Source organism: Hemiscyllium ocellatum, chromosome 12 (assembly GCF_020745735.1).
Source record: "Hemiscyllium ocellatum isolate sHemOce1 chromosome 12, sHemOce1.pat.X.cur, whole genome shotgun sequence".
Taxonomy (NCBI): domain Eukaryota; kingdom Metazoa; phylum Chordata; class Chondrichthyes; order Orectolobiformes; family Hemiscylliidae; genus Hemiscyllium; species Hemiscyllium ocellatum.
This window is the reverse complement of record NC_083412.1, coordinates 94612500-94635414: the sequence shown is the minus strand read 5'-3', so window position 1 is coordinate 94635414 and position 22915 is coordinate 94612500. Positions and strand designations below refer to the sequence as shown.

The following is a 22915-nucleotide window of genomic DNA, read 5'->3' as shown; positions in this document are numbered from 1 at the left end:
AGAAAGACAGGCTACCCTTAAGGCAGCCAAATGCTTCATGACATGTACAGTCTGATAGGAAAGGTTGATTGGATGATTGACCATGATCATATTGAATGGTGGAGTAGGTCTGAAGGGCTGAATGGTCTTACTACATGGATGGTCAGTAAGACTAAAAACCAGTTGGGTCAGCCAGTCAGCTCTACATATTGTCACACTAATCTCAACAAGCACAGAGTGTAGATTTCTATGTAGAGTCATAGAGATGTACAGCACAACAAAATAACCCTTTAGTCCAACGCTTCCATGCTGACCAGATATCCCAACCTAATCTAGTCCCATTTGCCAGCACTTGGCCCATATCCCTCTAAACCCTTCCTACTCATATGCTCATCCAGGTGCCTTTTAAATGTTGTAATTATTCCAGCCGCCACTACTTCCTCTGGCAACTCATTCCACACACGCACCACTCCCTATGTGAAAAAGTTGCCCCTTCAGTACCTTTTATATCTTTCCCCTCTCACCCTAAACTTATGCCCTCTAGTTCTGGATGCACCCACCTCAGGGAAAAGACCTTGTTTATTTATCCTACTCATGCCCCTCGTGATTTTATAAACCGCTTTCAGGTCATTCGCCAGCCTCCAATGCTCCAAGGAAAACAGCCCCAGCCTGTTCAACCTCGCCCTCTAGCTCAAATCCTCCAATCCTGGCAACATCCTTGCAAATCTTCTATGAATCCTTTCAAGTTTCACAACATCCTTCTGATCGGAAGGAGACCAGAATTGCACGCAGTATTTTAAAGTGGTCTAACCAATGTCCTGTGCAGCTGCAACATGACCTTCCAACTCCTGTATTCAATGCTCTGACCAATAAAGGAAAGCATACAAAATGCCTTCTTCACTATCCTATCTACCTGCGACTCCATTTTCAAGGACTAATGAACCTGCACCCCAAAGTCTCTGTTCAACAAAACTCCCCAGGACCTTATCATTAAGTAGACAAGTCTTGCCTTTCCAAAATGCAGCACCTCACCTTTATCTAAATTAAACTCCACCTGCCACTCCTCAGCCCATTGGCCCATCTGATCAAGATCCCATTGTAATCTGAGGTAACCTTTTTCGCTATCCACTACACCTCTAATTTTGGTGTCATCTGCAAACTTACTACCTATACCTCATATGTTCACATCCAAATCATTTATACAAATGACAAAAAGTAATGGATCAGCACCAATCCTTGTGGCACACCACTGGTCACAGGCCTCCAGTCTGAAAAGCAACCCTCCACCACCAGCCTCTGACTTCCAACTTTGAGCCAGTTTTGTATGTAAACCTGAAACGTCACGTGATGCATGTACTTGATTGTTAATAAGCTTCTGGATATCTGAATCAATAATTTAATTTTTATTTATTGATTGTTACATGTATGTTGTTACAATAGTATGGCACGGTGGCTCAGTGGTTAGCGCTGCTGCCTCACAACCAGCATCCCAGGTTCGATTCCAGCCTCAGGTGGCTGTCTGTGTGGAGTTTGCACATTCTCCCCGTTTCTGTGTGGGTTTCCTCCAGGTGCTTTGGTTTCCTCCCACAGTCCAAAGATGTGCAGGTCAGGTGAATTGGCCATGCTAAATTGCCCGTAGTGTTAGCTGCATTAGTCAGAGGGAAATGGGTCTGGGTAGGTTACTCTTCGGAGGGTTGATGTGGACTTGTTGGGCCGAAGGGCCTGTTTCCACACTGTAGGGAATCTAATCTAATCTAATAATATAGTGAAAAGTGCTGTATATTGTTGCCACTCTCCGGTGCCACCTTAAAACATGGGAACGTAAACCAAAACATAGAATATAAAAGGCAGAAGAATAACGAAATACAGATAAAGTACTCAACTTTACATTCCTTCTTGTTAAGTGTTCCACCACGGGCCATGAGCCTGGTAGCTGGACACATGTCCCCACACCATAGAACAAACGTTGCCACACCTTGGCACCATCCCGCCTCTACTGTTGTCCTTGCCACGAGGAGTCCTCACTGAGACCTTGCCAATGCAGACACTATCGACGCTGGGTACAACATTGGCCCAATCTCACCTCCCTCACTGCCCCCATGAGTGGGCATGAGGACCACCTTGTCAATGCACCCAAACTCTCTCAGATGCCGCTGCCTCAAGTCTGTGGTGTACCATTGTGCCGCTGCCAATGCTGTCACTGTGAGCTCCAGAGCTCTTCAACAAGAGGCAAGTAAAATAAAAGAGAAAATGAAAAGACAAGGAAAGAGGGAAAAATGGAGAAAAAAAAGCAAAAGCTGGACAGAGCAGACAAGTCCTGGACTCAGCAGCCCTTAAACACTGCCATCTTACCAGAACCGAATGAGAAACCCAAGTCTCTGTGGTTTGTTACATGGGCTAATCTATGGAAGACCACATCACATCATGAGCCATCTCCTGACCCATTCACAAAATATTTAGTGCGCTCTCAAAAGTTAAATACTGCGGATGCAGGAAACCCGAGATGAAAAGAGAAAGTGTTGGAGAAACTCAGCAGATCTGGAAGCCCCTGTGAAGCGAGAAACAGAGTTAACATTTCCAGAACAATTTGAGTCTTAAAGGAGATTTTAAGAGTCATGTTAGGCTCTATGCACTGATTCTGTTTCTGTCTTCACAGAGGCTGCCTGACCAGGGGAGGTTTCAGTTTTAGTGTAGGAACAATGGGCTCCAGTGCAAAATGACCATTTTCACACAGAGGGAATGAGCTGCCAGAGGAAGTGATGGAGGCTAGTACATTTGCAACATTTAAAAGGCATCTGGATGGGTATATGAATAGGAAGGGTTTGGAGGGATATGGGTCGGGTGCTGGCAGGCGGGATGAGGTTGGGTTGGGATATCTGGTTGGCATGGACGGGTTGGACCGAAGGGTCTATTTCCATGCTGTACATCTCTATGAAACTGTGACTCTATGACTCTATAACTATGTGCAAATGGACATGGTGACATCAGTTACTGGTGTCAGACATCCTTAAGTCAGAATATGACCCCACCTCCCACCACCAAACCATCATCTCCCATACAAACCATAACCTCATCACCTCAGGGGATCTCCCATCCACCGCCTCCAACCTCATAGTCCCACAACCCTGCACTGCCCGTCTCTACCTCCTGCCCAAAATCCACAAATCCGACTGCCCCAGCCGACCCATTGTCTCAGCCTGCTCCTGCTCCACTGAATTCATCTCTGCTTACCTCGACATTGCCCTGTCCCCTTTAGTCCAAGGACTCCCCACCTACATTTGGGACACCATTCACGCCCTTCACCTCCTCCATGATTTTCACTTCCCCGGTCCCCAACACCTTATCTTCACAGTCCCTGTACACTTCCATCCGCCATCATGAAGAACTCAAAGCCCTCTGCTTCTTTCTCTCCCGTCGACCCAACCAGTACCCTTCCACTGACACCCTCCTTCGACTGACTGAACTGGGCCTCACCCTGAACAACTTCTCTTTCCAATCCCTCCACTTCCTCAAACCAAAAGAGTAGCCATGGGCACCCGCATGGACCCCAGATATGCCTACCTCTTCGTAGGATATGTGGAACAGTCCATCTTCCGCAACTACACTGGCACCACCCTCCACCTTTTCCTCTGCTACATCGATGACTGTATCGGCGCTGCCTCGTGCTCCTACGAGGAGGTTGAACAGTTCATCCACTTTACCAACACCTTCCACCCAGACGTCAAATTCACCTGGACTGTCTCAGACTCCTCCCTCCCCTTCCTAGACCTTTCCATTTCTATCCCGGGCGACCGAATCAACACAGACATCTACTATAAACCGACTGACTCCCACAGCTACCTGAACTACACCTTCTCCCACCCTGCCCCCTGTAAAAACGTCATCCCATATTCCCAATTCCTTCACCTCCGCCGCATCTGCTCCCAGGAGGACCAATTCCACTAACGAACAGCCCAAATGGCCTCCTTCTTCAAAGCCCTTGAACCCCGCCGCTACGATCGCCACCAGGACAGAACCCCACTGGCCCTCACCTTCCAACCCACCAACCTTCGGATACATCGTATCATCCTCCATCATTTCCGCCACCTCCAAACAGACCCCACCACTAGGAATATATTTCCCTCCCTACCCCTATCAGTGTTCCAGAGAGACCACTCCCTCCGCGACTCCCTCGTTAGGTCCACACCCCCCCCCACCAACCCAACCTCCACTCCCGGCACCTTCCCCTGTAACCGCAAGAAGTGCAACACTTGGGAAGACAGACCGTCTACTTGAGGAACGTTTCAAGGAACACCTCTGGGATACCAGCACCAGCCAGCCCAACCGCCCTGTGGCTGATCACTTTAACTCCCCCTCCCACTCCACCAAGGACATGCAGGTCCTTGGCCTCCTCCATCGCCAGACCCCGACCACATGACGCCTGGAGGAAGAGCACGTCAACTTCCATCTAGGAACCCTCCAACCACACGGGATGAATGTAGATTTCTCCAGCTTCCTCATTTCCCCTCCCCCCACCTTATCTCAGTCCCAACCACCAGATTCAGCCTTCTTGACCTGCAACCTTCTTCCCGACCTCTCCGCCTCCACCTCCTCTCCAGCCTATCATCCTCACCCTCACCTCCTTCCACCTATCGTATTCCTCCCCCAAATTCCCCCCTCCCCCCTACCTTTTATCTCAGCCCGCTTGGCACACCAACCTCTATCCCAAAGAAGGGCTTATGCCCGAAACATTGACTCTCCTGCTCCTTGGATGCTGTCTGGCCTGCTGCGCTTTTCCAGCACCACATTTTTCACCTCTGGTCCCCAGCATCTGCAGTCCTCACTGTCTCCTCCTAAAGTCAGAATGCATTTGGCATCAGTACGCTAAAACATCACCCTCTGTACATATACAATGCACACCTTGAGTAAAGTTCTGAGCAATCAGCAGAGTCAAATTGAGGAGGTCACGAGGTACAAGAGTTAAAAATACACAACACCAGGTTATAGTCCAACAGGTTTATTTGGAAGCACTAGCTTTCAGAGCACTGCTCCTTCATCTGGTAGCTGTGGAGCAGGATCATAAGACACAGAATTTATAGCAAAAGATCTCAGTATCATGCAACTGAAATGATATATTGAACAAACCGAGATTGCTATTAAATATATTGTTTGTTAAATATATTTCATCAGTTGCATGCATGGCACTGTGATCTTTTGCTGTAAATTCTGTGTCTTATGGTCCTGCTCCACAGCTACCTGCTGAAGGAGCAGCGCTCCGAAAGCTAGTACTCCCAAATAAACCTGGAGAAAGTGAGGACTGCAGACGCTGGTGATCAGAATCAAGAGTGTGGTGCTGGAAAAGCACAGCTGGTGAGGCAGCATCCGAAAAGCAGGAGAATCAATGTTTCGGGCATAAGCCCTTCCTGAAGGGTTTTAGCCTGAAACGTCGACTCTCCTGCTCCTTGGATGCTGCCTGACCGGCTGTGCTTTTCCAGCACCACACTCTTCCAAATAGACCTGTTAGACTATAATCTGGGGTTGTGTGATTTTTAACTTTGTCCACCCCGGTCCAACACCGGCATCTCCTCATAGGTATAAGAGGAATGGCTCCATCCTTTGCCTATTTGGTGACTCTTAGCTTCTTCACTCGGCCGAAGAAGTTGTGCTGTTGTGGGCTGCGTTGATAACCAGCTGTTTACAAGAAACACAGTTTGAGATTCTGTATTGACAATCTCACAAACAGTTAGCCACCAAAGCCACCCAGAAAAGCAAGTTAGCCATGAGTGGAGTAAAGAAATGAACAGTTGCAAGGCAGAAAAGAAGAAGGCTGCCACGTTCTCTACCTCATGGGCAAAAGCCCTTCATCAGGGAGGGCTTTTGCCCGAAACGTCGATTTCGCTGCTCGTTGGATGCTGCCTGAACTGCTGTGCTCTTCCAGCACCACTAATCCAGAGTCTGGTTTCCAGCATCCGCAGTCATTGTTTTTACCACATTCTCTACCTCGTCAACTATTAATAAGGAGTCTGCTCTACACCTGCCTTTCTCAGCTCTGTGACAAACAGCAGTCATCGCCTGGTGCCCATTACTCAGACAATTTCAACCAAACTTTGACCGGGGACTGAATTACAGCCAACTCAGGACCCAACTGGCAGATTCTCTTTTTTATTTGCCCATCAAAATCTTCTGATATTTTAGCAACAATATGGCTGTGTGTCAGGGCAGCTGAAATAGACCATCATTCCAATTGGGAAGCAGTTATATCCATCACATAGCAATGCTGTAGCACTGCCGGGTGGAGTCTTTGCTTCTGTATGAGCCTGGCATGACTAAGAGAGTGTATATCTATGGCACATGGTCTTTGTGTTATTATACCTGCACATTCGGGAAGTGATGGCCTAGTGGTATTATCACTGGGCGACTATTTCAGAGACCCAGGTAATGTTGTGGGCACCCGGGTTCAAATATTGCCACGACAGATGGTGGAATTTGAATTCAACTTCTTAAAAAATCTGGAACTTTGAGACTAATGATGACCACAAATCCATTGTCAATTGTCGGAAAAACCCATCTGGTTCACTAATGACCTTTAGGGAAGAAAACTGTCTTCCTTACCTGGTCAGGCCTCCATGTGACTCCAGACCCACAGCAATGTGGTTGACTCTGGCAGTTAATGATGGGCAATAAATGCTGGTCTAACCAGTGACACCCTCACTCCGTGAATGAATAAAGGAAGGAAAACACTGTGGACAATACAACGAGTCTAACCCAGTGATCTGGAATCTAGTTGCTATGATCATGTTTGGATAACTGGTCAGTTGGTGAAAGGAGGGCATGTGATCAGGCTTTGTGTTTCATTAGCTGCTTCTGTCCATGTCAGTCAGACTAGAAGAACGACAGTGAGTAGACACTCTCCCTTTTTCTGCCTCCATGTCTCTCCTAGCGAGCTTTGAGAAGATTTGTAGCTCAGGTTGAGATTTTGGATGTAGGTTTGCTCGCTGAGCTGGAAGATTCATTTCCAGACATTTCGTCACCCTATTAGGTAACATCATCAGTGGGCCTCAGGCAAAGCACTGCTGATAATTCCTGCTTTCTATTTATATGTCTGGGTTCCTTTGGGTTGGTGATGTTATTTCCTGTGGTGAAGTCACTTCCTGTTCCTTTTCTCAGGTGTGGTGGATGGGGTCTAACTCGATGTGTTTGTTGATAGAGTTCCGGTTGGAATGCCATGCTTCTAGGAATTCTTGTGCATGTCTACGTTTGGCTCGTCCTAGGATAGATGTGTTGTCCCAGTTGAAGTGGTGTCATTCCTCATCCGTATGTCAGTAAATGACTTCACCACAGGAAATAATATCACCACAAGTAATGACAGGTAAGGTGCCGGAAGACTGGAGGTCAGCTAACATGGTGCCACTGTTTAAGAAGGCCGGTAAGGACAAGCCAAGGAACTATAGACCAGTGAGCCGACATCGGTGGTGGGCAAGTTGTTGGAGGGAATCCTGAGGGACAAGACGTACATGTATTTGGAAAGGCAAGGACTGATTAGGGATGGTCAACATGGCTTTGTGCATGGGAAATCATGTCTCACAAACTTGACTGAGTTTTTTGAGGAAATAATTAAGAGGATTGATGAGGGCAAAGTGGTCAATATGATCTCTCTGGACTTCAGAAAGGCATTCGACAAGATTCCCCATGGGAGACTGATTAACAAGGTGCGATCTCATGGAATACAGGGAGAACTAGCCATTTGGATACAGAACTGGCTCAAAGGTAGAGGACATAAGGTGATGGTGGAGGGTTGTTTTTCAAACTGGAGGCCTGTGACCAGTGGAGTACCACAAGGATCAGTGCTGGGTGCTCTACTTTTTGTCATTTACATAAATGATTTGAATGTGAGCATAAGAGGTACAGTTAATAAGTTTGCAGATGACACCAAAGTTGGAAGTGTAGTGGACAGCGAAGAGAGTTACCTCAGACTACAACAGGATCTTGAATAGATAGATGGGCCAATGGGCTGAGAAGTGGCAGATGGAGTTTAATTCAGATAAATGTGAGGTGCTGCATTTTGGGAAAGCAAATCTTAGCAGGACTTATCCACTTAATGGTAAGGTCCTAGGGACTGTTGCTGAACAAAGAGACCTTGGAGTGCAGGTTCATAGCTCCTTGAAAGTGGACTCACAGGTAGATAGGATAGTGAAGAAGGTGTTTGGTATGCTTTCCTTTATTGGTCAGAGTATTGAGTACAGGTGTTGGGAGGTCATGTTGCAGCTGTACAGGACATTGGTTAGGCCACTGTTGGAATATTGCATGCAATTCTGGTCTCCTTCCTATTGGAAAGATGTTGTGAAATTTGAAAGGGTTCAGAAAAGATTTACAAGGATGTTGCCAGGGTTGCAGGAGCTGACCTATAGGGAGAGGCTGAACAGGCTGGGGCTGTTTTCCCTGGAGCGTCGGAGGCTGAGGGGTGACCTTACAGAGGTTTACAAAATTATGAGGGGCATGGAAAGGGTATATAGACAAAGTCTTTTCCCTGGGATTGGAGAGTCCAGAACTAGAGACCATAGGTTTAGGATGAGAGGAGAAAGATATAAAAGGGACCTACTGGACAACTTTTTCACATAGAGGGTGGTACGTGTATGGAATGAGCTGCCAGAGGAAGTGATGGAGGCTGCTACAATTGTAGCATTTAAGAGGCATTTGGATGGGTATATGAATAGGAAGGGTTTGGAGGGATATGGGCCAGGTGCTGGCAGGTGGGACTAGATTGGGTTGAGATATCTGGTCGGCATGGGCACGTTGGACCGGAGGGTCTGTTTCCATGCTGTACATCTCTATGACTCTACGACTCTGACCCAAATATATAAACAGAAAGCAGGAATTATCAGCAGTGCTTCTTCTGAGGCCTACTGAAAATGTTACCTAGTAGTGTGATGAAACATCTGGAAATGAACCTTCCAGCTCAGCAAGCAAACCTACATCTAGTTCTCTCCATCCAGCCTACCCATTGCCTGGTCAGCCATGGACCACAGCAACTGCCTTCTGTCCGAGACAAAATGGTCATCTTTTGTCAACATTGCTAAATCTCCCTGCTGCAGAATTCAGAAAATAAAATACTGCCTACTCTAAAGCCAATCAAGTCATCAATGTAATATCATATATATATAAGTTTTGTGGACTTAAACTATCTTCCCATTTTGTACAAACCTCTGTGTGCATATGGAATCTTTTGTGTTTTCATTCATGGGATACAGGCATCACTGACCATGTTAAAATTTATTGCCCATCTCTAATTGCCTGGAGGGCAGCTAAGAGTCAGCCACATTGCAGTGGGTCTGGGGTCATCTGTAGACCAGCAGATTTATTCCCAGAAGGACATTAGGGAACCAGATGGTCTTTTGCAGCAATGTCTAACCCTAACCCTATGCTTGGCCCTGACCCTAACGCCGGCCCTGACCCTAATTCCTACTCTAACCATAACCCTGATCCTGGGCCTGACCCTAGCTCTGACCCTGGCCCTGACCCTAACTCTAACCCTAACCCTGACACTATCCCTGGCCCTGATCCTAATCCTAACCCTGACCTAAACCCTGACTCTTGCACTGACACTAACCCTATCCCAGGCCCTAACCCTAAACCTGACCCTAACCCTAACCCTGACCCTCATTCTTACCATGACCCTGACCCTAACCCTCACCCTATCGCTAAACTCTAACCTTTACCCGATCCCTGGCCCTGGCCCTAATTCTGACCCTGAGCTTAACCCTGAATGGATCCTAACACTGTCCCTAATTCTAGACCAGCCCATACCCTCACCGTGACTCTCATCCTTACCATGGCCCAGACCTTAACCCTAACCCAGGCCCAAAACTTGACCGTAACTCTGACCCTAATCTTCGCCATGACCCTGACCCGAACCCTGACCCGAACCCTGACCCTAACCCTGACGCTGACCCTAACCCTGACCCTGACCCTAACCCTAACCCTGACCCTGACCCTAACCCTGACCCTAACACTGACCCTAATCTTAGCCCTGACCCTAACCCTAACCCTGACCTTAACCCTAACCCCAACCCTCACTCTGACCAAGGCCCTGACTCTCATTCTTACCATGAACCTGACCCTAACCCTAACTGTAACCCTAACCATAAATAACCCTAACACTCACCCTCATTCTAGCTCCGACCCTGACTCTAATCCTTACCCTGAACCTTGTAGGTAAAAACAATGACTGCAGATGTTGGAAACCAGATTCAGGAAGAGAGTGGTGCTGAAAAAGCACAGCAGGTCAGGCAGCATCCGAGGAGCAGGAAAATCGACGTTTCCGGCAAAAGCCCTTCATCAGGAATGCAGGCAGAGTGCCTGAGGGTGGAGAGATAAATGAGAGGAGGATGGGGCCTGTAGAGAGAGGAGGAAAACTTCTTCAAGGCAGGCATCCTTGCAAGAGGATTCACAGGAGGGTTAAAATCAACGAGGTAAAAACAATGCTGGAAACCAGATTCTGGAGTAAAGTGGTGCTGGAAAAGCACAGCAGTTCAGTTTACCCTGAATCTTCCCATGGCATTGACCTTAACACTGACCCTGACTTTGGACATGATCGTAACGCTGACACTAGGCCCTGACCCTAACCTTAACCCCAACCCTAACCTTAACCCTAAACCTCATCCTGACCCTAACCCTGGCCCTGGCCCTGATGCTAACCCCAACCCTAATCCTAACCTGGACTCTGACCCTAACCCTGACATTGACCCTGACCCTAACCCTTATCCGAATCCTAACCCTGGCCCCGGCCCTGATGTCAGCCTTGAACCTAACCCTAACCCTGACCCTAACACTAACCCTGACCCTAACACGAACCCTGAACCTGAGGCTGACCCTAACCCTGAACCTGACCCTAACCCTGACCCTAGCCCTGACACTGACCCTAACCCTGACGTTGACCCTGACCCTAACCCTTAACCCTAACCCTAATCCTGACTCTAACACTAACCCTGACCCTAACCCTAACCGTGACCCTGATCCTAACCCTGACACTGACCATAGCACTGACCCTAACCCTGACCTTAATCCTGACCCTAACCCTGACCCTAGCCCTGACACTGACCCTAACCCTGACGTTGACCCTGACCCTAAACCTTGACCCTAACCCTAACCCTGACCCTGATCCTAACCCTAACACTGACCCTAACCCTGAACCTAACCCTAACCCTGGCCCTCACCCTGACCCTGACACTGACCCCAACCCTAACCCTGGCCCTGACCCTGACCCTGACCCTGACCCTAACCCTGACCCTGACCCTGATCCTGACCCTGACCCTGACCCTGACCCTAACTCCAACCCTAACTTTGATCCTAACCCTGAACCTAACCCTAACCCAGGCCCTGACCCTTACCCTGATCCTGACCCTGACCAGAAATACCTTTAGAATGTGAACGTCACCGTCTTGCCACAGTAGAATCTGAACCTTTCCACAGTGGATTAGTCTGGAGACGTGGATTACTAGTTTAATTAAATTACCATGGCAGCACCATCTCCCCAGGAAATCTACATAACAATTAGGACAGATTCTTCTTTTTTTTTGAGGAGATTCTAAGTCCTGTTTATAATTTATTTTTCATTCTCTCCCACATTACTGCCAACAGCAGGAGTGCTTATTTTTCACCAGCACTCATGTCCTGTGCGTCTATGTGTGGGACACAATGAACAAAGAAAAAGAACAAAGAAAGTTATAGACACAGGAAGGGACCCTTCAGCCCTCCAAGCCTGCGCCAATCCAGCCCCTCTACTGAACTTTCTAAAGATCTGTACCCCCCCTGCTCCCTGTCCTCATGTACCTGTCTAGATAGATCTTGAATGATGCTACATCTCACATGAAGAAACATCGAGTGAAGAAAACACCTGGAAGAAAAAAAACACCCAGGTGGCCAGTACAAGCAGTGCCCCGTTAAGGTTCCTTTTTTTATTTAGCAATAAATGTTGTCTGTTTCTCTGTAAAAGAACCTTCAAGAAAACCTACATGTATCTGTGTCGGAGTGAGTCTGTGTGTGTCCGGGAGTGTGTCAGTGCACATATGTCTGTGTATGTCTGTGTACCTGCCTGTCTGAGTATGTATGTGTGTGACTGTATGTACATGTATGTCTCTGTGTATCTGAGTGCCTGTGTGTGCATGTGTCTGACTGTGTATGCGTGTATGTGTGTGTCTGAGTGTCTGTGTGTGCGCACGTGTGTGTCTGATTGTGTTTGTGTGTATTTGAGTGTCTGCGTGTGTCTGATTGTGTCTGTGTATGTAAGTTCACTTGAGTGTCTGCGTGTGTGTGTCCATCTGTGTATGTGTGTGTGTATGTGTGTGTCTGTCCCATTGTGTGTGTATTTGAGCGTGTTTGTGTGTGTCTGTTGTGTGCATATTTTAGTGTGTGTCCCCGTCTGTGTGTGTGTGTGTGTGTGTGCAGGTGTCAATGTGCATCTTTTACAGTCACAACACTGAAATACCCATTGAGTCAGAAAGCATATTATTTTAAAAGTGCCTGTTAGGGCTAATTGTAGTGTGAAAAGACAAGGGGAGTTCTCCTGTTTCTCACTTGTCTGTAATATAGGGCACAGACTGCAGCAGCCCCTTCCTCACTCTGAGTGTGTGAGTCTCCTCGCTGCTTGGCTTTCCTGGCCAATCTGTATCTCAGACAATACCCTCCCTGCAAAATGACTGAGATTACTGTAAATGTCAGCTCCTTTTTACTCCCTTCGCCAGGAGAACTGAACATGAGTAAACAAGTGAAGAGCTTCTGCTCCCTCTCCTGGTATTGGAGTTTTTGCTAAATCACAGCTTGCCATTCAGGAGCTTGGTGCTAATCTGGTAAGTTTGTTTGTTTGCTTAATTTTGCAGAACAAATAACCAGAGGCGTGCTTCTGTATAAAGGAGTAGCTGTTACCAGACGCAGACAAAGACACATCTCCCACCGACAGGATGAAGATACTGATTGTTCTCAGTGTCCTGCTCACTCTCTCCAGCGCCAAAGTCCTTTCGCGATGTGAACTTGCTCGCATTGTAAAGAATTCCATACTGGCTGAATTCCCCAAATACAGTGTTGCTGACTGTGAGTAGCATCCTCTCAATTCTATCTCAGTCGTGGTGATTGTATTTATAGATTAGGGATTGTATTTAATCTTTGTGGTTCTGTCAGTCAGTGAGTGAGTGAGTCAAGTTGGGATGGGGACTGTCTGAGCCTGATCTGGGGGGAATAAATATTTACTTATTTTAAACAAAAATGAGTAGGAATAGAGTGGATGGTGGGCAGTTCTTTTTGTAGAGGGCTGTAAACCTCTGTTAGAATGTCTTGGAATGTAATGTGCAATAACTCTAGGACTTGTTGATGATGGAGAGTTTGTTCATTAAGTGGCAAAAGAGTTTGAGTGTTAACGTAATCAGTATGCACAAAGGCTGGCTGATGGTGAGAGACAGAGAGTCAGCAACATCTGTAACAATATCAAAACCATAATCCATGTCGGCTGGGTCTTAGAAGCTGCTGCCTTCGGCTTTTGGAGTTGGCTTGTGCACAAGTAGCTGACACCGACGTTAAGGAAGAGCTGATTTGGATTCCTAACTGGGGCACAGTTCACATCACTGAGAAGGTAACTATCATTATAAATTACACATGGCCTCAGTAATCTCCTTGATCGGTGCTGATCACCCAAGGACATCCAGGAGGACATTTTCCAAGCATTATTTTTAAGATTAGATTACTTACAGTGGTCCTTCAGCCCAACAAGTCCACACCGACCCTCAGAAGAGCCACCCAGCCAGACCTATTCCCCTGTATTTACCCCTTCACCTGACACTATGGGCAATTTAGCATGGCCAATTCACCTAACCTGCACATTTTTGGACTGTGGGAGGATACCGGAGTACCCGAAGGAAACCCACGCAGACACGGAGAGAATGTGCAAACACCACACAGTCAGTTGCCTGAGATGGGAATTGAACCCGGGTCTCTGGCGCTGTGAAGCAGCAGTGCTCACCACTGTGCCACCGTGTTGCCCATTTCTCCTCATTTTGCCTCTGAATTTCATGGATTTTGACTTTCCACAGAGGTGGTACATTGGAAGTTAAAGAGCAGTGATTTGATTAGATTAGATTCCCTACATGAAAAACAGAACTCACTCACAAATCAGTCTGAGACAAAACCTTGGAAACAAGAACAATTTATTACTGGCTTGCAAGTACTGGACACCTCTGCAATCAAGCAGAAATGCGCGCGAAAACAAAACATGTAAGCATTCTTATTCAGTTTGCAAGTTGCGGAATCACGCCTCCCTTTCCCATCCTATCATAAGCCGATTACCTCACTTGTTTTTTTTCTCTCTAGTTATTTTCTTATCTGGCCATCCTGCTGTCCTTGTATGTCTGCATTCTTTGTTCCTTGGTTGTTACAGCTTGTTCTTTTATCCAGTTTCTCTGATCATACTATAAGCTTTATTGTGAAATGCCCTTGCTGCTTTTTTTTTTGGTCAGCTAAAACCCTTCATAGTTATTTCCTAGTTTAAAACTATTTTATTTAAAAGACCCACTATATTCATTAAAGTCTTAGCCTTAAGTATGCTACATGCTACAAGAATTCCGCGACCGTTTGTATAATGTTCCCCTTTCCCTCCCTTCACAACACCGCCTCCCTGATCTGCAGAAACTACATTTCTAATCTCCCATACCTACAGTGTGGAAACAGGCCCTTCGGCCCAACAAGTTCACACTGACCCTCCAAAGAGAAACCCACCCACCTATATTTGCCCTTGACTAATCCACCTAACACCACAGGCAATTTAACATGGCCAATTCACCTAACCTGCACATTAGATTAGATTACTTACAGTGTGGAAACAGGCCCTTCGGCCCAACAAGTCCACACTGACCCGCTGAAGCGCAACCCACCCATACCCCTACATTTACCCCTTACCTAACACTATGGGCAATTTAGCGTGGCCAATTCACCTGGCCCGCACAACCTTGGATTGTGGGAAGAAACCGGAGCACCCGGAGGAAACCTATGCAGACATGGGGAGAACATGCAAACTCCACACAGTCAATCGTCTGAGGCGGGAATTGAACCCGGGTCTCTGGCGCTGTGAGGCAGCAGTGCAAACCACTGTGCCACCGTGCCACCCACATCTTTGGACTGTGAGAGGAAACGAGAGCACACCCACGCAGACATGGGGAGAATGTGCAAACTTCATACAGAAAATTACCCGAGGCGGGAATTGAACCTAGGTCTCTGGCACTGTGAGGCAGCAGTACTAACTACTGAGCCACTGTGCTGCCCTTGTCTTTGGTTCTGTCTTGTTGGAGATGGTCATTGCCTGGCACTTGTATGATTTGAATGTTACTTGCTAGCACAAGGTGGGATATTGCCCAGGTCTTCTTGTAATTGGTGTGATGATGTTGCCCCTTTAAAGAGGTTGTTTCTTTTCTTGATTCTTTTTAAGAGACATTGTCAAGGTAGAGGTGCCAAAATATCTGGGGTGAGCCTAAATTAACGATGACTGGGGAATGGACAGTCCTCCCAGTTCAGGTTTTTTTTAATAGTTTCTTTTAGTTGTAACAGTGAGAAACTGCAGCTTTGGCTGTAGCAGAGAAACTGCTCCAGTCCAGGAAAAGGTTCCAAGCTTCAGCAGATGATTCCCAACCGGTTTTCTCTGTGAAATCTCTGCTGCCTTTAAGAACCTGTATTTGTATTTACCTTTTGCCAAGAGGTGTGTTCATGGGAATTGGAACAGTTCCTTAGTTAAGTTGTTGTGTCGGGTCAGGTAAGTTGACCAATAGTTAAGTTTTGTTTTGTTTGTGTTTCCATTGAAGTGTTTAACTAAATTCTGCATCACTCCTGGAATATCCACTTCACATCTGTCTTTAAAGAAAACAATATCAGGGACTAGGCTACTTTCTTAGCATATTTTGAGGGTTTGGGCCTGGTCCATAACATTGGGAATGCAGTGTTTCAGCATTTGAGGAATGCTGAATGGTGCTGGACATTGTGGAAACATCTCCACTTCTGATTTTATAGAATCATACAGTACAGAGGCCCTTCAGCCCATAGTTCTATGCTGCCAAAAATACAGTATTATCTACACGGGTCCGATTTTCCCACACTAAGTTCATAGCCTTGAATATTACGCTAGAGGGAAAGTCATTGATGAATTAGCTGAAGATGGTTGAACCTGGGACACTACCTGAGGAACCCCTGCAGAGATGTCCTGGAGCTGAGATGACTGACCCCGATAACCACAACCATCTTCCTATGTGCCAGGTATGACTCCAACCACAGGAGAGTTTTCCCCTTGGTAACCATTGACACCAGCTTTCCTGGAGCTCCTTGGTGCCACACACGTTCAGATGCAGCTGTGCTGGCAAGGGAAGCCTCACTTTACATCTGGAATTCAACTGGTTTTGTCCATTTTTGAATCAAAGCCATGATAAGCTGTCCTGGTAAAACCCACACTGAACATCAATGACCAGGCCATTGAAAAGCAAGTGCTGCTTGATTTCCAGGCAGATGCTTTGAACTATGCTGGAAGAACATGTTTAGAGGTGCGATGGTTCTGGAGCACAAGTCTTCATATTAAAATGGAATTTTTTTTATTCATACGGGATACATGGGCAGCATTGGCTGGGTCAGTATTCACTTCCCATCCCCAGTTGCTTTTGAGTAGTACTGCCGATCTGTCTTCTTGAGCAGTTACAATCCATTAGATGTAGTTATCCTCACAATGCTAATTGCAGTGACATTGGAGAAATGGTGATATACAGCAAACGTTTTACTAACCTGCACCTATGGGCAGGAGTGTGCTGGCTGATCGAATATTCTGAATAATCAAGTGGCCCACATAATGTAAAAATGCACACTGAATAATAGAAAGGTAATATAGCATGTACACACATCATTTACAGTTTATTTTCAGGCTAATCACTTAAATAGACTGCAACTTTGCCTTAAATAAAACATATCAACAGACAACCTTCTTACTCACACCCTCAATTGACTATTCTGACATCACAGAGATCACAATAATAGAGTGATATTATATTTTGAGATATAGCCATGTTATTGAGAATGACAATTCATTAAGATGCCGGTTAAAGCAAAGTTTGCATTCCAACTCCAGATAATGAGAGGCTGCAAGGGGAATTTGTAGGTGGTGTTCCCATGTCTCTGCTGACTATTGTCCTTCTAGATGGAAATGGACATGGCTTTGGAAGGTGTTGCCGAAGGAGGGTTGGGGAATTACTATTGCTCCTGAGTGCTGGTGGTGGAGGCAGTGAATGCTTGTGGATGTGGTGCCAACCGAGTGGATTGCTTTGCAGATTGTTTCAAACTTCTTGAGTATTGTTGCACCTGCATTCATCCAGGAAAGTGGACAGTGTTCCATCGTACTCCAGAATTGTGCCTTGAAGATGATGGGGAGACAAGAGGTGACATACGGTTGCAGAATTCCTAAACTCTGACCTGCACATGTGGCCATTGTATTTATATGCTGAATCCAGCTCAGTTTCTGGTCAATGGTAATCCCCAGGATGTTTATAGTGGGGATTCAGTGAGGGTAATACCATTGTATGTCAAAGGGTGGTGCTTAGATTCTCCCTTGTTGGAGATAGTTATTGCTTGGCATTTTTGCAAAGTCATATTACTCACCACTTGTCAGCCCAAACCTGGATATTGCCCATGTTTTGATGCATTTAGTCATGGACACCCTCACCTATGATGAAGGGAAGATCATCCAAGAAGCAGCTGATGCTTCTTGGGCCTAGGGCACTACCCTGAGGACCTCCTACAGAAATGTCCTGGAGCTGAGTGACCTCCAACAACCACAACCATCTGCCGTTGTACTTGTGACTTGGGCATTGTCTGTAAGATGTGATACTGTGAGTCGGACTGTTTCAGACTGTTGGTGACTCATCTGTGGGACACCTCTCTCAATTTTAACACAAGTTGGCATCCAGGACTTTATCGGGTCAACAATTGCCTTTACCAGAGCACACTTCAATGCCAGGTTCATTCCTTTTGTTCAACTTGATATGAGGCTTTCATGTCCCAGAGATGTCACCCATGGCTGACCACTTCAACTCACCTTCTACTCCCCAAAGGACATGCAAGTCCTGGGCCTCCTCCAACAACAAATTAAAGCTACCTGTCAACCAGAAGAAGAACACCTCATCTTCTGCCTTGGGACCCTTCAACTACACAGCATCAACATCGAGTTCACTAGTTTCCAAATCTACCCTCCCACCGTCTTCTCCCAAATCCAGAACTCCAACTTGGCACTGTGCCCTTGACCTGACCTACCTGTCCAATTTCTTTCCCACCTATCCGCTCCACTTTCCCCACCAACCTATCACAGTTATCCCCCATTTGCATCCACCTGTCACCTTCCACCTACCTACCCCCCAGCCCCAACCCCCAAGCTCAGTATTTATCTCTCAGCCTCCCTTCCGCCCCCACATGCCAGCTCCTCAGATGCTGCCTGACCTGCTGTGCTTTTCCAGTGGCACCCTTTTCCATTCCAACTTCGTATGGTTTGATACAACTGAGCGTCTTGCTGCCATTTAAGAATAAACCGCACTGCTATGAGACTGGAAGGGCTTTTACCCAAAACATCGATCTTCCTGCTCCTCTGATGCTGCCTGGCCTGCTGTGCTTTTCCAGCACCACTCTAATCTTGACTCTGATCTCCAGCATCTCCAGTGCCCACTTTTGCCTTGGAGTCACATGTAGGCCAGAGCGGTAAGGTAGGCAGATTTTCTTCCTTAAAGGGACATCAGTGAACCAGATGGGTTTTTACGCCAATGCACAATGGTTTCATGGTTGTCTTTAGACTAGTTTTTAACTCTAGAGTTATAAGTTCATTCAAATCTCATCATCTGTCATGGTGAAATCAAATGGTATGGGGTGTAAGTGGGAGTCGGGGACTGTTTTGGAAGATGAGCCCTGATTATATTGAATGGTGGAGCCAACTCGAAGGCCCATTCCTGTCTTTCTATGTGAGATTTGCACCCAGAGTTTCTTCTTTCATTTATTTTGATTCTAGGGGTGTGCATGGCCCGTCATGAGAGTCGATACAACACACTCGCAAAATACTTCGAGAGAGGCAATAATGGAGAAATCCGGTCAGGAGACTATGGGATCTTTCAGATCAGCAGTAAATGGTGGTGCTCGGATACCATGTTTCCAGGTGGTCCCAACGGTTGTAAGATGAACTGTAACCGTAAGTGAACCAATATTCTGTCAACCTCAAGTTTAATTTCTCATTCCATCCCATTTAAAGAATACGTATATGGAAAGCTATATGTAGTTCTAGTTGCTTTCCTTCAAAACCGACTTTGAGGCAACAGAGAAGGTGGAAAAAAATTCAAAGGTGTCACACAAACTGAAAAAAACTATAACCATCAGGAAAGGATAAATAGACTGGGTCTCTATTTTCTCTTGAAAACGGCTGAGAGGTGGACTGTAGATACGTTAACTGAGGCTCCTGTGTTGGTACTTTCACCTTGTGATGAAAGGTAAACGTAAAACACAAGATGCTCACCAAGAAATCGAATTTCCTTTGTGTTAATTCATGGGAATCGGCATCACTAATAAAGCCAGTGTTACTGCTAAAGAGAAGATGGGTGTGAAACTGTCACTTTTTATTCGGAGTAGACCATATTGTTCCAGGTCTGGAGTCACATGTAGGCCAAACCAGGCAACAACAACAGATTTCCTTCCCCAAAGGACACCACTGAAATGGATGGGTTTTATGAAAATCCAAATGCACCATTACTGACACCAATTTTTGTTCAAACCTCATGGAATTAATTGATTTTAAATGGCCCAGTAGTCATGGCGCATTTTGAATTCAAGTCCCTTGATTATTAGTCCCAGTTTCTGGATACCCAGCTTGATTACACAACCACTTTACAGTTTGACACTAAACTCAGGAATTCCATAGGTAGCTGCTCACCTGGAGAATGGTGAGAATGCTCAACACTCTCATCATAAATACCAATGTTTGATTGTTTAGATAGATGTATGTAAGGGTTAGCAGATCAACGCAAGGGAGGGGGGACAAGCAAGGTGACATTGGGAGAGTTAGGTGAAGGTGGCTCGGAGAAGTGGAGCATAAACCTCAGATTAAATGTGTTGGGATGAATGGTCTGTCTCTATGCGTAATTTCTGTGGAATTCCTTAGAATATTCCATGTCCAATGGTGGCCCCATTCTGGAAGGACATGGCACTCTCCTGTACCTTGTGACTGTGACCAATGGAAGCTTTTCTCCAGATTGGAAGATAAAAGCCCCACTCCAGGAGTTGAAGGAGAGCTGCACTGTCTGAGAAACTGTCCTTAGAATGAGCCTTTTCAGGAGGTTGTTACAGTTTCCATGTTACCAGTTGGTACAAAGTGAGGTTTTCACTTCAGTTGATAGGAAAAGAGTGGGTGATGGTCAAGAGAGAGGATTATTTGATTGTTAACCACTGATTTGAACAGATAAAGGAATCCCACACAGTGTAAGATGAACTGCAGATTCAGAATCACCTGGATTTTTCTGTTTAATAAAAATCAGAATGAGCCTGTCTTGATGTCCTGGTCAGCATTTTTTACCCTCAACTCCCCCTACTCCTCAATGGGAATAGGCAGGGTCACTGACCATCCATCTCATTGGTGAATGTGGAACCATGTTGAGTATAAAAGGCGAGACATTTTCTACAGATACTCATGTTGTCCCCACTTACTGCTGAGCCGCTGAATGTGGACCCTCATTACACCACAGCACAGCATCGAGAACAGCAAACACACACATTCTCAGGAGTTCCCACCCTGCCCCCTGCAACAGCTCATAAATATATAGTTTCTAACTGTTTTTCTTATTATTGTAGTTTTCCTACAAGATGGTGCAAACATAGAAGCTGACATCAATTGTGCAGCAGTAATAGTGAATCAACAAGGAATGGAGGCCTGGTAAGTTAAAATCTTAATCTTTTTTCTCTTTCAGTGTTTAGACATTGAGGTTATAACTGAGTGATGGAATGCCTCTGGTTGCTATAATCAGGGACTCAATATTGCAATCAGGATGCTGGAAGAACACAGCAACATCAGGAGGTGAAGTCAATGTTTCTGATGGAACCCTTCTTCAGGAAGAAGGGTCAATACCTGAAATGTTGACTTCTTCATCCCCTGATGTTGCCTGGCTTGCTGTGTTGTTCCAGCCTCCTGCACGCCCACTTTGGATTCCAGCATTTTCTTTGTCTCTGCCTCAATATTGCAATAATGATGTGAGTACACAGAGTCCTCAACAATAAACAGAGATCAGTTAGAGTGTTTCAAGCCCTGCTGAGGGCCACAGTTAGCTATCTCTAGGGTAGTTAAGAGTCAACCACATTTCTGGGGGTCACAGGTAAGCTGGTAAGGATGGCAGATTTCATTCCCTGAAGGATATTTGGGAATCTATTGGAGTTTTATGACAAGGAACAATGATTGATATATATCATTAGATTAACTTTTTAATTCCAGATTTTTATTAAACTAAATTCAAATTCCATCATTTACCATGGTATGATTCAAACCCGAATCCCCAGAATATTAGCCTTGGTTTCTGATTGCTATTCTATAATAGCATTACCTCCACCTCACCGTCACGTTTATGAAGAGGGGTATAGTAAAGCATGTCATAGAGAGTGTGACAGTGATCAGTGTATTATAGAAACTGTTAGATTGAGGTATGTATTATACCAAGTCACACCGCGAGGGTGTGTTACAGATTTTTATAGCAAGGGGTGTGTTTTAGTATGGGTCTATTAGAGATAGCATTACAGTGAGGGTGTGTTATCGAATTCTTACAGCAATTGAAATTAACTTTAGTTGTATGCAATTCTGGAATCCAAATAATGGGAACAGTGTGATAGGAAAAGGTTCAGAGGAGATCTACCAAGATGTTGGCTGGACTGGAGCGTTTCAGTGATGAAGGGAGAGTGGACAGACTGGGATTGTTTTCCTTGGAGCAGAGAAGAGGTGACGTGATTGAGATGGATAAAATATTGAAGGGTATAGATACAGCAGGCAGAAAGGGCATTTTTCTGTGGTGTCAACCTCTATGAATGTATTACTCTAATTAGTGAGTTAAAAATCACACAACACCAGGTTGTCGTCCAACAGATTTATTTGGAAGCACTAGCTTTTGGACCGCTGCTCCTGATGAAGGGGCAATGCTCTGAAAGCTAGTGCTTCCAAATAAACCTGTTAGACTATAACCTGGCGTTGTGTGATTTTTAACTTTGTACACCCCAGTCCAACACCCGCACCTCCAAATCTATTTAGTGAAGATTATACAGGCAAAGACCCTGTAAATTGGCTCCATCCAATAATATTTGAGAGTTCCCTCTGTCCTCTTTGTGTCCAACATTATTTCACAACTACGCTGGCCCACTCGTTTTTTAATGACAGAAGTTCGTGAAACAAAAGAAGACTTGTAATGGGCACACATAGGAGTGGTGTTTCTGTGCATTAAATCTTAATGTTTCTGGACATTGGAAACAATCATCATTTCATGAGAGGAGATGAGAATGCTGTGGGAGAAGGAGAGGTGATTCATGTACACGTCAACAAATATATACCCAGACCTTTTGCAATTCTCTCTGACTAACCTGTCATTTCTGATGCTCTGCTTTTGCAGGAAAGGGTGGGCTGAGAACTGCAAGGGGAAATGGATCGATTATTATACATATTTTTGCTTCTGGTAAAGAAGAAAGAAATCCAGCCAATCAAAACCAGTCGCTCCTGATACAACACAGCATGGAACACTCTCAGCCGCTAATTGTACATTACTGAGATCGAAGGAATAAGGTCCAGTTCTCTGTCATAACTCATTAGAAATAAACACAGATAAACATCAAACCTCAAGTGTTTCAATACAGTTGAGCAATCAAGATAAAATTCGGGAAACGTGTGGAG

General features: G+C 45.7%; 1 protein-coding gene across 1 annotated transcript; it reads left to right on the top strand.

The window, feature by feature from the left end:
• Positions 1 to 12914: 12914 nt before the first annotated feature.
• On the top strand, positions 12915 to 22704 carry LOC132820634 (lysozyme C, milk isozyme-like). Its single transcript, XM_060832835.1, has 4 exons — positions 12915 to 13044; positions 19019 to 19195; positions 20845 to 20926; positions 22638 to 22704. Exons 1-4 carry the CDS (start codon positions 12915 to 12917, stop codon positions 22702 to 22704), a joined length of 456 nt encoding a protein of 151 aa, XP_060688818.1.
• The last annotated feature ends 211 nt before the right edge of the window (positions 22705 to 22915 follow it).